Source organism: Dama dama, chromosome 6 (assembly GCF_033118175.1).
Source record: "Dama dama isolate Ldn47 chromosome 6, ASM3311817v1, whole genome shotgun sequence".
In the NCBI taxonomy this organism is placed as follows: Eukaryota; Metazoa; Chordata; class Mammalia; order Artiodactyla; family Cervidae; genus Dama; species Dama dama.
Genome location: NC_083686.1, coordinates 34,961,161 through 34,976,735, shown reverse-complemented (window position 1 = coordinate 34,976,735; position 15,575 = coordinate 34,961,161). Strand labels below are relative to the sequence as shown.

Sequence of the window (15,575 nt, the reverse complement as noted above, 5' to 3'; positions counted from 1 at the left end):
AAACTTATCATTTGGATGATGATATGAATATGGTTATTACTTGATGTTGACAATGCTATGAACACACAAAACAAATGCAAACCACACTCATTGTCCCTTGACGTCTACAGCATGCTATGCTGTATCTTTAATGTGGACACTGAAACCCATTTTTATTTTTATCCTCAGCTTCCTTATCTGTAAAATTGGGGTAGAAACTGGTACTTGGATATCCTCACAGAGATGTAAGAATGAAACAGATACTGCATGAGAAAGCAGGTAAAATAAGTTTTAATGTAATAATCATTTTTTTTTCTTGTTTGACACATCAAAGTCAACTTCTAACCAAGTTCTATGCTACCTAAAACAAAATATACAATGTATAAATATGCTTCTAGTTCACCATCCTTCATTTAATACATTCAAACATATAAATTTTTCTTAGGGTTAAGTACATCCAAATTTCTTTCCAGGTAAATATGGTTTAAATTCTAATCCAAATGGGTTTTTCTGATTTACTTTACATAAACAATTTATCTTTATTTTTAATGAACATATTAATTTAAATGCCTAGTCTTTACAGTGTTTAGGAAATTTTGTTACAATTTTGCAAAGAATTTAAAGTAGATAATTAAATTCTATAAACTTTACCTAGTAATGTTAGCCATTTCCTCTCACAAATATTTAAAATCTCCTCTTGTCTACTCTAGTACCTCTTCTATGTGCTAGAGGTAGAGCAGTAAAAAAGTAGACAATTTCTTGATGTGTTCCTTTAAAAAGGGGTAAATAGCTTCTATAAGCTATTGTAGTTACTGATGTTCTGGGTATACTCAAGTTTGTGACTGAGTGGGCAAGACTTTCTCAATAATATACTTCACAGCTTGGCTGTGATTGAATCAGACATTTTCAGTAAGAAATGCTAAAATATATATTCACTATTATTTGTAATTTGCTTGAAGGGAATTTGAGTTGGTGAAAAAATCTAGACAAAACTAAAGATTCTCTTATATTTGATATAATTAGGATTTTTACATGAAGTATAAACATTTATATATAAAGTAAGATGTTCTTTTTAATGAAAAAAGCATAGGATTATCAGGGTTAGAATTCTAGCCATTATTAACTAAAGTATGTGTGTAAATGTGAGTATACAACTCAACCTAAGGTTTTTTCTTCTTTAGAATAGGATGAAATTATTTATTATGAGTTTTGTGAGGACACAGAGATAGAGATAATGTACACAACACCTAGCACAATCTTCTGGACATTACAGCTTTGATTTGCCCCTATAATATGATGGCAAATTCTTCTACTCAAAAGAAAAAAAAAAGTTAAAAATCTTATATGATTGTAACTCCTAGGTATTAAAAAAATAGAAATGGATAATTTCATCAAAAAAATAAAAAACACTTCAAGGAAACTGGAATGTTGTTTCTTGAATAAAGTATAATCTGCTATTTGCTGTATTTAATTGAACACAATTATACAACATTCCATCTGATTATCTAGTAACATTATGTATGTCTCAATGTTTCCTCATCACAGATCTAACTGTACATTGTCTCTCTGAGTTAGTTGAGTAAGTTATCAAGGGGACTTAGTGAAGCTTATATGAAGGGATCAAAACCCATAAATACACATTTTAAATGCTTTAAGTATCTTCTAAAATTTGCTTCTGTTCCACTTCTTTAAATCATACTCAGAATTTCCACCATGTCACAAACTATGCACACATCTTCAACACCCACGACCAAGTGTTGTCAAGTCCTCGGTCAGGGCAGTGGCTTTTGCTGCCTTTATGTCCCAGCTGAGCAAATGAGCTACGTTCCCCAGCTGCTTAGCAAACATTGTTCACAGGCAGCAAGGGGACGGCCTTCGCAGAAGGAGCCAGCTGGCAAACACTCTGCCAAAGGGCAGCTTCCCTTTGCCTGTCTTTAATTAAGAGGTGGCAGTGGGCCCATCACCACGCAGGAGCAGAGAGGCCCAATGACCTCTATTAGAGCAGGGCAATCACAGGCGGAAATGCCAGCTGGCAAGTGTGTGAGCCCTGGAAAGCTCTGCCACCTGTGTCTGGCCAAGAGCCAGCCAATAAAATGGTGGTATCATTCTGAAGACTCAAAATAAGCCCTGGCAACCTATCAGGACCCCCACCTCAATACATGATATCAAAGCTCATTATCCCCCTTTTTTTTTTTTCCTTTTGAAAGTGTTAAAAAAAAAACAAAACTTTTTGTGTATTTTATTGGTGTGCTCAATAATTTTACTTGGCAAAAGTCTGGGAATTAATATCTTCTCTGTAAAAGGAAAACACTGACCAAAAAATAATGATAACTTCCCCAAAATAATATATAAGGGTTTTTGCTGCTTTCAAAGCAAACTTTTAGGCAACTTTTATTCATTTATTGAATAGAAATCTTTTTTCCCAAAATCATTTTTTCTTACTTCGAGTTGTACAGATAATAGAGTGTATTAAACCAGCATTAAATATAAAATATTAAGCATAAAGCCAAATGTTACTGAAACAAATATTACATAAAATGGACTAAAGCAAACATATTTCCACAACATGGATATGATTAATTAGAATAAATATTAACAGACAAGGGCTTTGCCCTACCACTTCTTGCGTAATTATTTGTTTTAACAAAAGCAGCAGCTTAAATGAAAAAAAAAAAAAAAAAAAGGTAAATCCTTGCTCCTAAGGAATATCATGTATATGAGACTCATGCATATGCTGAGAAGCAAGTGTTAAAACAATCAAAGGTCGCCCATAAGGGGAAAAAATAGGGACAATTTCCTTAAAGACAAAAAAAAAACAAAAAACAAAAAAACCCCACTAAACTCTTAAGTTCAGCTATGAATAGTTGTTTCAGGTAAAGAAAAACCAGGCAGGAAAATAAATAATTGTCAAACGTTTACTGTTCCTGCTGAAAAACTTTATTGCATCTAAGATATATATATATTCAGGTATATGGATTATATGTGACCCCATGGACTATAAAAATCAATGGAATTCTTCAGGCCAGAATACTGGAGTGGGTAGCCATTCCCTCCCCTATGGGATTTTCCCAACCCAGGGATCAAACCCAGGTCTCCTGCATTGTGGGCAGATTCTTTACCAATTGAGCTACCAGGGAAGCCTAAGAATATTGGAGAGGGTAGCCCATCCCTTCTCCAGAGGATCTTCCTGATCCAGGAATCAAACCAGGGTCTCCTGCATTGCAGGAGGATTCTTTACCAGCTGAGCTACCAGGGAAACCCCTATTCAATTATATAGGTTTTTCCTGTGTATAGCTATTCTAAAGTGCCAGTATGAATCTCAACTTATTTTAAAATCAACTTTAATTACAATAAAAATCTGGAAACTTAAAATGTTTACAAAAGAATTCATAAATTCATATATTTGCCTAGCTTTGAATTAGTATGCAGTGATAAAGTTGACAAAAACATGAAAAAAGAAATGTAAAACTAAATTTAACAAATTAACTTTGAATACAGCATGCGTTTGAAGACTTCTAGCATCAGCAATTCAGTTTGGACCATGACTCCCAGAGAACCAGGAATCACTGAAGTATATTAATGTCGTAACATTTTATTTGATTTACTCTATTTTTTTCAGTAAACACTGTACACCTTACCCTGACATAGTTTTGTATCAAAGTATTTTCTTAGAACATTCTTGGTGAATAACGTTATTTGATATTATTTTTTTTCTGAAATATCTTATCAATATCTTCATTTATGTTCCCTAATAATCCACTTAGTTACATTTAATGCTACCAATAAGTCATTCTTAGACAATGATTTCCAAAATAATAATTGAGTTATTTATTCATTTATAAAATCAATATATGAACATTGTAGAGACATACAAAACCTAGAAAAATATGTAGATAGCCCCACTCACCCCACATAAACTCTATGTTTCATTCTCTGTTATATCTTTACACAGATTGAATCCATGATGAAACAAGCAAAAAATGCTATGAATTACTTCAATGTGTTTCAATGTATTTACTTATAATGCTTATCTATCATATATGTGGAATTCCAATTTTAAGTAACTTTAATTAATAGGAGATCAGTATTTCTCATGACACTTTTGCATCAGTATAAGGAAAACGCTTATTCTCCTTCTTGATTCTAGCATCCAACTTGGACAATTTCTTAGGTATTGCAAAGTGAGTTTTTAAACTTCCACCCTCTTCACTCTTCCCTAAGAGAGGAGTGATGTCTCTGGGAGTTTATGAGAAGCGGTTGGATAAGTGTGGCTTCCCTTCCCTTTTGCGATCTGCTTCTCAGTATTATGTCAGCAATCTTGTCTACTCCTACTTCCATAGAACATACACTTCTGGGCCAGGGTCTCCAAGCCACCTCTTAGAGTCTGGTTTGAACACTCATCTATTTTTATCCCTGTTCTATTAGAACTCAAGCTGTTCTAGATAGTGCATGTCATTCAGATCTAGTCTGTACAAAAAGAACAATACAGTGCGTCTCCTACATACAAATAAGCTCCATTCCGACAGCCCGTCTGTAAGTCCTGTTTGTTTTTAAGTCCAATAAATTTAGCCTAGGCTTCCCCAGTAGCTCACACAGTAAAGAATCTGCTGCAATGCAGGAGACCTGGGTTTGATCTCTGAGTAGGGAAGATTCAATGGAGAGGGAAATAGCACCCCTCTCCAGCATTCTTGCCTAGAGAATTCCAAGGACAGAGGAGCCTGGCAGGCTACAGTCCATGGGGTTGCAAAGTCAGACATGACTGAGTGACTAATACACAAATTTAGCCTAGGTACCCAACTAACACAAATCACTTACATGGTATTGTACCATAATGAGTTTATAATACCTTTCATACAAATAATACATGAAAAACAAACACAAAAATAAAACATTTTTAATTTTACAGTACTATACTTTGAAAAGCACAGTAGTACCATACAATAGCTGGTATACAAGGGCACAGTCACATATTTGAAAGATTGCAATTTAAAGGTTCATATGTAGGGAACTTACTGTAAGATGGGAGTGGAGGTTAGAAAATCTAATCTAACATAATATATCTAAGCCAAAGACACCAGTTCAGCTTTAGAAATTATAAGTGCATCTTTAGTTTCTACCTGTTTATTCCTTTATCAATAGCTCACTTGGTCATGGATTTAGAAAAGAGAAAAAGGAATGATTATTGCCTTTAGATTTCAACAACTATTATGGCAAAACAACAACTCAGGGAAGAAGAGGGAAATCAAGAAACTATAGGGAATGTGAAGCATACACTTCCAACTTTATGCTCTCAAATTTTAAAATAAATTTTATGCTACAGTGTTAAAAGACCTTTGTCATAGGTTTTCTAAAATTATCAGGTATACATACATGCTACCTGCTGATACTTCCAAATAGAATAGGCATTATGCAGGGTTACTGGCCATGAGATTGTGTTTTTCCCTGTAGTATACTGCAGTCACTACTGAAGGTTAACAGCTTCATCATCTGGGACATTTTGAAAATGTTCTGTGACTTTATCTTTCGATGCTGTGAAGCCTAGTAAAGCTGATGTTAGCTTACATTGCAGTATTCCGGCAGCGTGAACCATTTGGCAGCAACAGAACACAAATAAAGCACTCGCTATACACGTCAGGCCTTCATAATCATGATTGCAAATCAACTGTCATGGATTTACACCTAAAATTGTAACATGCAATTGGATAACTACAAATTGGATAACTGCAGTTGCTAAAATTAACATGGAAAAGGAAGAAAGGACATTTTTTATTCTGTTAGTCCCACCTTTTCAAAATATTTGATTTCATACTCCAGGATGATTCCATTGGGGCGATCTGGCTCTTGCCAAGATAAGGAGATGCTGTTCTTAGCTATCTTCCCCTTTTTCACATTGGTGACTGGAGAGGGGGCTGCAAAATGGAGAGTGGCATGATTAACAGAGTCTTCAAATTCCACCCGTCTGTCATGTGTATCGGCACACTTGAAGGTGATATAATAAATATATCAAACACTTAACTTTTCATTGTACCTGGAAACAGTTATTCTTTATATACAAGTTTTTATAGATTTAGAAGTGCTTTAAAAATATAAATCAACTTATATCCTGAGAAATTTCTCTAATAAAATTATAGTCACATAGAATCTTAAGTCCACATTTTCTCTATAAAGTTTAGATACACAAACTATCTTCTCTTTATAGAATAAAGATGTTCTTAATGATCTTATGTCTATTCTATGTTTCTAAAATTCATGAACTCTATAACATATTCCGTAACACTAACACGTACATGGTTATCCCTATTACCATATTTTTATAACATTAAGACTTTCATAATTTCTTATTTTTGAAATCATATGAGTCTATAATCATTGAAATTTCATATATTAAATACAGTGGAGGTCTTTCTTAAAACTATGCTTAAATATGTGTAGTATATATAAAACAATAGCAAATAAAAGAAGCATTTCCCTTCACATCCATTTTCCCCAAATATTTCATTAGAAATTACAGTTGCTTATGATGTTCATTATTTGCCAGTGTCTATTAAATGACTATTTATCTGATAATAATAGAAAAAAATGCTACTTTCTGAGTATTTTGAACTCCCACACACTTGAATATTTGACTCGGCATCCCTTTTTTATCAAACTGATGAAATTTGTATAGACTCTGGGTTTGACACCCTAAAGAGGTGCTGACATAATTTTCTTGATGTAGATAACCTTTATTTTTGTAGTTTTCAGATTTTATAGAAGACAAAGCAAAAAATTATCATGGGCATGCAGATTCTTTACCACTCGTGCCCCCCGGAGTGCCTATGTGTATGTATATATATATATATATACACACACACACATGCACAAACACACACACACACACATCAAGAGTGTATGTAAGTGTAGAGACAGAGAAATAATACATAACATGCATATTTTATGTATTTATAATGTACATGTAATAAGATGGAAAAGATGTCAGCCAAAGTGAGTAGTGTATAACCACTACGTGATAGTCCTGTGGTAGTGTATATATAGCCTTATGTGAACAATATTATATATCTACTGAGATTAAAATTTATATATATATATATGTTGGGCTTCCCTTGTGTCTCAGATGGTAAAGAATCTGCATGTAATGCAGGAGGACTCAGGTTCGATTCCTGGGTAGGGACGATCCCCTGGAGAAGGAAACGGCAACCCACTCCAGTATTCTTGCCTGGAGAATCCCATGGACAGAGGAGCCTGGTGGACTACATGCAGCCCATGGGGTCACAAAGAGTCAAACAGGACTGAGCAGCTAAGAAAAAGAAATAGCAACGTATATGCTATATTGTTGTTGCTGTCTCAGTCTCTAAGTTGTGTCCAATTCTTTGCGACCCCATGGACTACAGCCCATTAGGCCCCTCTGACCGTGGGATTTCCCAAACAAGAATACTGCAGTGGGTCGTCAATTCCTTCTCAAAGGGATCTTCGTGACTCAGGCAGCAGACTCTGGCCTCCTGTGTCTCCTGCAATGGCAGGCAGATTATTCACTGCTGAGCTACCAGGGAAGCCCTATATGTTACATCCATATACATATGGATGCTTAGTATTTCTATTTTAATTTCCAGCAGTATTCAGTCAAAATAATACACTGTAACTTGTCATGTTTAAGTTTCTTTTCCATTCCTCAGAAAATGTAACCAAATCAGAGGCACCATTTGGAGCAACAGACAGCAAGAACCAAGTTCAGAACTATTTGCGGGGCTCCACGCTAGTGTAAAAAGGGGATGGGAAGAGGCTCATCATTTAAAAACAGAAGAGAGGTCACGTCATTCCTCTGTACCTCTGGGTCTCACTGCAGAGTAAAACCCAAATGTAGACATACACACAAGCATCAATACCGTCCGGCTCTCTGCATCTTCTTTGACCTCACCACCTCTTGCTGCTTCTTCAGCAGCCCTGCCCAGGCTGGTGGCCCCAGGCACTTCTGACACACTCCTGCATAGTGTTAGCTGCTCATTCGTGTCCAACTCTTTGTGACCCCATGGACTGTAGCCCAACAAGCTCCTCTTTCCATGGAATTCTCCAGGCAAGAATACTGGAGTGGGTTACAATTTCCTTCTCTAGGCTGGCTGCCCCAGGCACCTCTAACACACCCCTGCCTAAGGATTTTCTATCTGCATTCTCTTATTCAGAGGTGCTTCTCACTCTGACTCCAGAGCTCGCTCCCTCTTCAGGATTTCTCACTGAGACTTTTGCTGTTTGCTCTCTCCCTTGCCCCGCCCCCCCCCCCCCCCCCTTATCTTGCCACATCTTCTGATCGTCACAATTTAATTTTCCCCTATTTCTTGCCCTTCTATCATCTGATATTCATATCTTATCTTATTTCTATATGAATTCTTCCTTATTACTTTTTTTTTTTTTGCATGTTGTTTTCTTTTTTTTTTTTTAAATCTTTTTTTTTTATTAGTTGGAGGCCAATCACTTCACAACATTTCAGTGGGTTTTGTCATACATTGATATGAATCAGCCATGGATTTACATGTATTCCCCATCCCGATCCCCGCTCCCACCTCCCTCTCCACCCGATTCCCCCGAGTCCTCCCAGTGCACCAGGCTGGAGCACTTGTCTCATGCATCCCACCTGGGCTGGTGATCTGTTTCACCATAGATAGTATACATGCTGTTCTTTTGAAATATCCCACCCTCACATTCTCCCACAGAGTTCAAAAGTCTGTTCTGTATTTCTGTGTCTCTTTTTCTGTTTTGCATATAGGGTTATCGTTACCATCTTTCTAAATTCCATATATATGTGATAGTATGCTGTAATGTTCTTTATCTTTCTGGCTTACTTCACTCTGTATAAGGGGCTCCAGCTTCATCCATCTCATTAGGACTGGTTCAAATGAATTCTTTTTAATGGCTGAGTAATATTCCATGGTGTATATGTACCACAGCTTCCTTATCCATTCATCTGCTGATGGGCATCTAGGTTGCTTCCATGTCCTGGCTATTAGAAACAGTGCTGCGATGAACATTGGGGTGCACGTGTCTCTTTCAGATCTGGTTTCCTCAGTGTGTATGCCCAGAAGTGGGATTGCTGGGTCATATGGCAGTTCTATTTCCAGTTTTTTAAGAAATCTCCACACTGTTCTCCATAGTGGCTGTACTAGTTTGCATTCCCACCAACAGTGTAAGAGGGTTCCCTTTTCTCCACACCCTCTCCAGCATTTATTGCTTGTAGACTTTTGGATAGCAGCCATCCTGACTGGCGTATAATGGTACCTCATTGTGGTTTTGATTTGCATTTCTCTAATAATGAGTGATGTTGAGCATCTTTTCATGTGTTTGTTAGCCATCTGTATGTCTTCTTTGGAGAAATGTCTGTTTAGTTCTTTGGCCCATTTTTTGATTGGGTCATTTATTTTTCTGGAATTGAGCTGCAGGAGTTGCTTGTATATTTTTGAGATTAATCCTTTGTCTGTTTCTTCATTTGCTATTATTTTCTCCCAATCTGAGGGCTGTCTTTTCACCTTACTTATAGTTTCCTTTGTAGTGCAAAAGCTTTTAAGTTTCATTAGGTCCCATTTGTTTAGTTTTGCTTTTATTTCCAATATTCTGGGAGGTGGGTCATAGAGGATCTTGCTGTGGTTTATGTCGGAGAGTGTTTTGCCTATGTTCTCCTCTAGCAGTTTTATAGTTTCTGGTCTTACATTTAGATCTTTAATCCATTTTGAGTTTATTTTTGTGTATGGTGTTAGAAAGTGTTCTAGTTTCATTCTTTTACAAGTGGTTGACCAGTTTTCCCAGCACCACTTGTTAAAGAGGTTGTCTTTTTTCCATTGTATATCCTTGCCTCCTTTGTCAAAGATAAGGTGTCCATAGGTTCGTGGATTTATCTCTGGGCTTTCTATTCTGTTCCATTGATCTATATTTCTGTCTTTGTGCCAGTACCATACTGTCTTGATGACTGTGGCTTTGTAGTAGAGTCTGAAGTCAGGCAGGTTGATTCCTCCAGTTCCATTCTTCTTTCTCAAGATTACTTTGGCTATTCGAGGTTTTTTGTATTTCCATATAAATTGTGAAATTCTTTGGTCTAGTTCTGTGAAAAATATCGTTGGTAGCTTGATAGGGATTGCATTGAATCTATAGACAGCTTTGGGTAGAATAGCCATTTTGACAATATTGATTCTTCCAATCCATGAACACGGTATGTTTCTCCATCTGTTTGTGTCCTCTTTGATTTCCTTATTCCTATTTGCTTTTTTCAATCCTCTCAAGTAGAGTGTAATTTTATGAGCGCAGCGATATTGTTATTCTCATTCGTTACTGAATCCTAGCTCTAGAACAGCATCTGGACAGAGGACAGTCCAATAAATATGTATGGAATAAATGAGTGCTGGTAAAAAATCAAATACAGAGGAATCTTTTATTTTTGATTATGTATTATATTATGTCAGCAAATTCATCTATTAAAAGTGACATGTCTTTCAATAAAATTAAAATAGAAACAACTATCTGTAAGACCAAAGTCTGGTAACTGTCTAGTGTCCTATAAACCCATAGGTTATATTGACTTTGATACTATAATATGTACTTATACTCTTTTAATTATAGGGCTTTGTGGTGTTCCGAGAATGTATAATTTCAGCTTTATCTTCTATTCTTTTTTTAAAAAAACATTTTTAATTGAAGACTAATTACTTTACAGAATTTTGTTGTTTTTCTGTCAAACATCAAAAAGAATCAGTCATAGGTTTGCATATGTCCCCTCCCTCTGTCCAGCTCCACAAATTTTCTGGTGGCTTGGATGGTAAAGAATCTTGTCTCCAACACAGGAGATCTGGGTTGGGAAGATCCCCCTGGAGAAGGAAATGGCTACCCACTCCAATATTCTTGCCTGGATGACTCCATGGACAGAAGATGTGGTGGGCTATAGTCCAGGGGGTCACAAAGAGTCACAGACAACTGAGCGACTGATCAACTTTCATTTTGGGCCTTCCCTGCTGGTTCAGATGGTAAAGAATCTGCCCAAAATGCAGGAGACCCGAGTTTGATCATGGGTCCAGAAGATCCCCTGGAGAAGGAAATGGCAACCCATTTCTAGTATTGTTGCCTGGAAAATTCCATGGACAGAGGAGCCTGGTGGGCTACAGTCCATGGGGTCAAAAGAGTCAGATAGGACTGAGCACACATACACACTATAGAACACAAAGTGTGTGTACGAAGCCAAAATTGTTTAAAAGTAGTTTGGAAATCGAAGTTTAATTACTTTCATGTGAACCCTTTATTTGACTGGTGGTTCTCACAGTCACACTCTGGAATAAGTGCAAAGTCCCTTTTGATTCCCTCATGAGGGAAAAGTCATGCCATCTTCGGTACTATGGACAAACCATCCAGAATACAGGGAAAGAAGGAAGAGCAAGCCATAGGCCCCCTAGTTCATCATTGTGTTTGCAGCAAAGTAGCAAATTTACTGATGTAGAAACAGGAAGAGAGAATTCAGGAAGATAACAGAATTTTGTTTTAATATACTGTGTTCGATAGTGTGTATCTTTATGAATCACATAAACTACACTCACTGTCCCATTACCACTATATATGTGTTGCATTATACTTTAGTAAAGATCCACAAACTGTCTTTAAAGTTCTTCACTCATTTCACTACATTGTAGACATCCTCATTTTGGTTGATGTAGATTTTATAGACAGGTTTCAGTTTTCACTTAATGAACTGATGGTGTTGCCAACTTTCTATTCAAAACTGCATTTAATATGTATGCTCCATGAAGGCAGGGATTAATTTGATATAGTTCACTGCTATATTGCCAGCACCAGAAAATTAATTGGCATATAGATATTTCATAAATATTTGTTGAATGGATACATGCATGAATGAATGAGAATACAAACATCATCAAGGATCATTCAAAACCAAGTTTATCTCATCTTACATGCATATACTAGGATCCTATTAGTTAGGAACTTGCATTTTATTTAAAATAATCCATTCTTCAATAAAATAAAGAACCATTTCAAAGTGAAGCTATCAAATAAATATCAACACAGACATAATCATCCTGAAATGGAATTCTTTGTTATTTACTTACATCCATCAAAGTTAAGCATAAGCCACATGGCTTTCAAAAACTGTTTGATTTAATAAACACCACTGTTTTCCATACTTGGTTGTCCATAGGTTTGCATATGTCCAGCTCCACAAATTTCCATACTTGGTTTTCCATACTTGTTTCCATGCTAGGTTGAAACCTAGCACTCCTCTCTTCCACACACAGTTCATCATATTTAGGTGATTCTTCCATACTTGTTTTCCATACTTGGTTGGCTAACGAGTGCCCTTTAAATCATGGTTCAGAATGGAAGGAAGAGAGGAGACCACTTCTCAGCTCAGAGTAGTTCAAGAATAACATGCTTGGTGAAGAGATGATCTCTTTGTCATTTGGGTAAAGCTGATCAAAGTAGGGACACTGACAGCTCCTGGGGCATAATGATGATGTGCAAATTGTAAATGGCAGCACTCTTACCCAACTGCAAAGTATTTTAGAGATAATATGTATATTAAAATAACTGTAACAAGATTTGTCAGCATCAGGACATGTTTCATTTATTTCATTTATCTCCCTTACCTGTTGTTCATTCTTTATCCACTCGACCTTTTATTAAGTAAGCCTGGAACAAACTGAGAATGATGGCACAGAGAATTACTGCCTGTAAAACTTGCTGGATGGTGTTAAATCATAAATATTACCGTACTAGGGCTTCCCTGGTGTCTCAGACAGTAAACAATCTGCCTGCAATGCAGGACCCTGGGTTTGATACCTGGGTTGGGAAGATCCCGTGGAGGACGGCATGGTAAGCCACTTATATTCTTGCCTGGAGAATCCCCATAGAGAGAGGAGCCTGGCGGGCTACAGTCCATGGGGTCACAAAGAGTTGGGCACGACTGAGTGACTAAGCACGCACAGCATAGTGTAAGAACAAAAATACCAGAGAAATAAAGTGGACTAGAACAAAATAATTTGCATAGCTTCTAAGTTTCACCTTAGAGATATGTGGAAACATTCCAAATTGCTTCTAAGTATTGTAGCTTACATACTGGAAGTGAACTTTGAGTATCAGTATAATAAGGAAGATGTTTATCCTTTAGACAGTAACATTTCCCTAATTCATTTCAGTTCAGTTCACTTCAGTCGCTCAGTCGTGTCTAACTCTTTGCGACCCCATGAACTGCAGCACGCCAGGCCTCCCTGTCCATCACTATCTCCCAGAGTCCACCCAAATCCATGTCCATCGAGTCGATGATGCCATCCAACCATCTCATCCTTTAGTGTCCCCTTCTCCTCCTACCCTCAATCTTTCCCAGCATCAGGGTCTTTTCCAATGAGTCAGCTCTCCGAATCAGGTGGCCAAAGTATTGGAGTTTCAGCTTCAACATCAGTCCCTCCAATGAACACCCAGGACTGATCTCCTTTAGGATGGACTGGTTGGATCTCCTTGCAGTCCAAGGGACTCTCAAGAGTCTTCTCCAACACCACAGTTCAAAAACATCAATTCTGTGGTGCTCAGCTTTCTTTATAGTCCATCTCTCACATCCATACATGACCACTGGTAAAACCATAGCCTTGACTAGACAGCCCTTTGTTGGCAAAGTAATGTCTCTGCTTTTTAATATGCTGTCTAGGTTGGTCATAACTTTCCTTCCAGGGAGTAAGCGTCTTTTAATTTCATGGCTGCAATCACCATCTGTAGTGATTGTGGAGCCCAGAAAAATAAAGTCAGCCACTGTTTCCACCATTTCCACATCTATTTCCCATGAAGTGATGGGACCAGATGCCATGACCTTAGTTTTCTGAATGTTGAGCTTTAAGCCAACTTTTTCACTCTCCTCTTTCACCTTCATCAAGAGGCTCTTTAGTTCTTCCTCACTTTCTGCCATAAGGGTGGTGTCATCTGCATATCTGAGGTTATTGATATTTCTCCCAGCATTCACCTAATTGAATTAAAAAAAACTTAAATCGAGAATGATTTTATATTTATAGAAAGGTTATTAAGGTAGTAAAGAGAGATTCCATACATCCCACACCTAATGTCTTCTATTTTCGTTTTAGGATGTTTTAGAAACATCATAAAAAGCAGTGGATGCACGTATCTGTATAACTGATTCACTCTGCTGTACAACAGAAACACAATATTGTAAATCAGCTATAACCCATAAACATTTTTAAAAAAGAAACAACTTACACCAGTATAGTAGATCTACCACAATTAATGAACCAATATTGATACATTATTAAAGTTCATATTTTATTCCACTTTCCTTAGGTATACTTATTATTATTTTTCTTTCCCAGGATCCCACTCAGCACACCATATTACATTTAGTCATCACATTTCCTCAGGCTTCTCTGGGCTTTAATAGTCTCTCAAACTGCTTGATTTGATGACTTTGACAGTGCTGAGGCATATGGGTCAGGTATTTTGTAAAGTATCTCTCAGCTGGGATTAATATGATGTTTTTCTCATGATTAGACTTGAGATATAAGTTATTTTTGGAGGAAGGTACAGAGGTAAAGTGCTTTTTCCATGACATCCTATCAAGGGCAGAGGCATAACTCATCAATATTAGGTTAACTTTGATCACCTGACAGAGGTAGCACTAGATTTCTTCACAGTAAAGTTATTCATTTCCCAGTTTTCTATACACTTGGAAGAAAGTGACTATGTGCAGCCCACACTTAAGGAAGGTGAGCAATGATCTACCTCCTTGGGCATGGAGTATCTGCCCAAATTATTATCTATTGAACCCTATGTGTTTGCTTCATCACTTATTTATATTCTTGTGGAGTACAGACACATGGATTTTTTAATACTTTAGCTTATAATCTAATGCTTTATTTTTTATTCAAGTTGTTAAAGTTTTGGTCATTGATTACTCTTTCAGTTAGCTTCTATGTCTTTTTGACATACCTCTATCATTATGGGTTTTCTGTCTGTATTCTACATCACTTTCTTACCTCTTGGCACTGCAAGACAAGATGCTTCAGGCTCATCTTGTTTCATTTACTGCCCTCAATCCTAGAATAAGTCATTTCTCCTAGGAACACTGGTTTCCTACATTGGAGAATTCTACTGGACACCAAGGTCTGGATCGTAAGCGTGCTTCTTGCTACTGGGGTTTTGTTTCTTGACCCTCTCGGATGACAAAGTCAGGAAATAAATGCATGTATGTTAACCTGTGTATATCTATAAACATTTCTAAATGTAGCAAGAGCTATTTGTGTGCATGTATACACACACACACACACACACATATATAAAGCTAAACATGAATATACACTGATGCCACTAACTCTAATCAGCAATCACACAGGTAATATATCTGTAATCTCCAACTTCAACACTGGCTCCCACCATCCGCCACACAATTACTTTATTTTCAGTATATATTTCTAATTATTAAAGAATTGCCAATCTGTGTCTGTCTGACTTACTGATACTTACATAATGCAGAAATCTTTAACATCTCAGTGGCATAAGCAATGATAAAACAAAAGTCTGCTATCTGTTATGTAAAAGAGCATGTCATCCTAACT

At 36.9% G+C, this 15,575-nt stretch overlaps 1 protein-coding gene across 4 annotated transcripts in view; it reads right to left on the bottom strand.

Moving 5' to 3' along the window:
* EPHA5 (EPH receptor A5) overlaps nt 1-15,575 on the bottom strand; it is a 367,821-nt gene that overhangs the window by 107,589 nt on the left and 244,657 nt on the right. For all 4 annotated transcript variants that reach the window (XM_061145871.1, XM_061145872.1, XM_061145873.1 and 1 more), the window contains exon 6: nt 5,764-5,888. In XM_061145871.1, the coding sequence (XP_061001854.1) occupies nt 5,764-5,888 (125 nt within the window). The remainder of the gene's footprint in view (nt 1-5,763; nt 5,889-15,575) is intronic.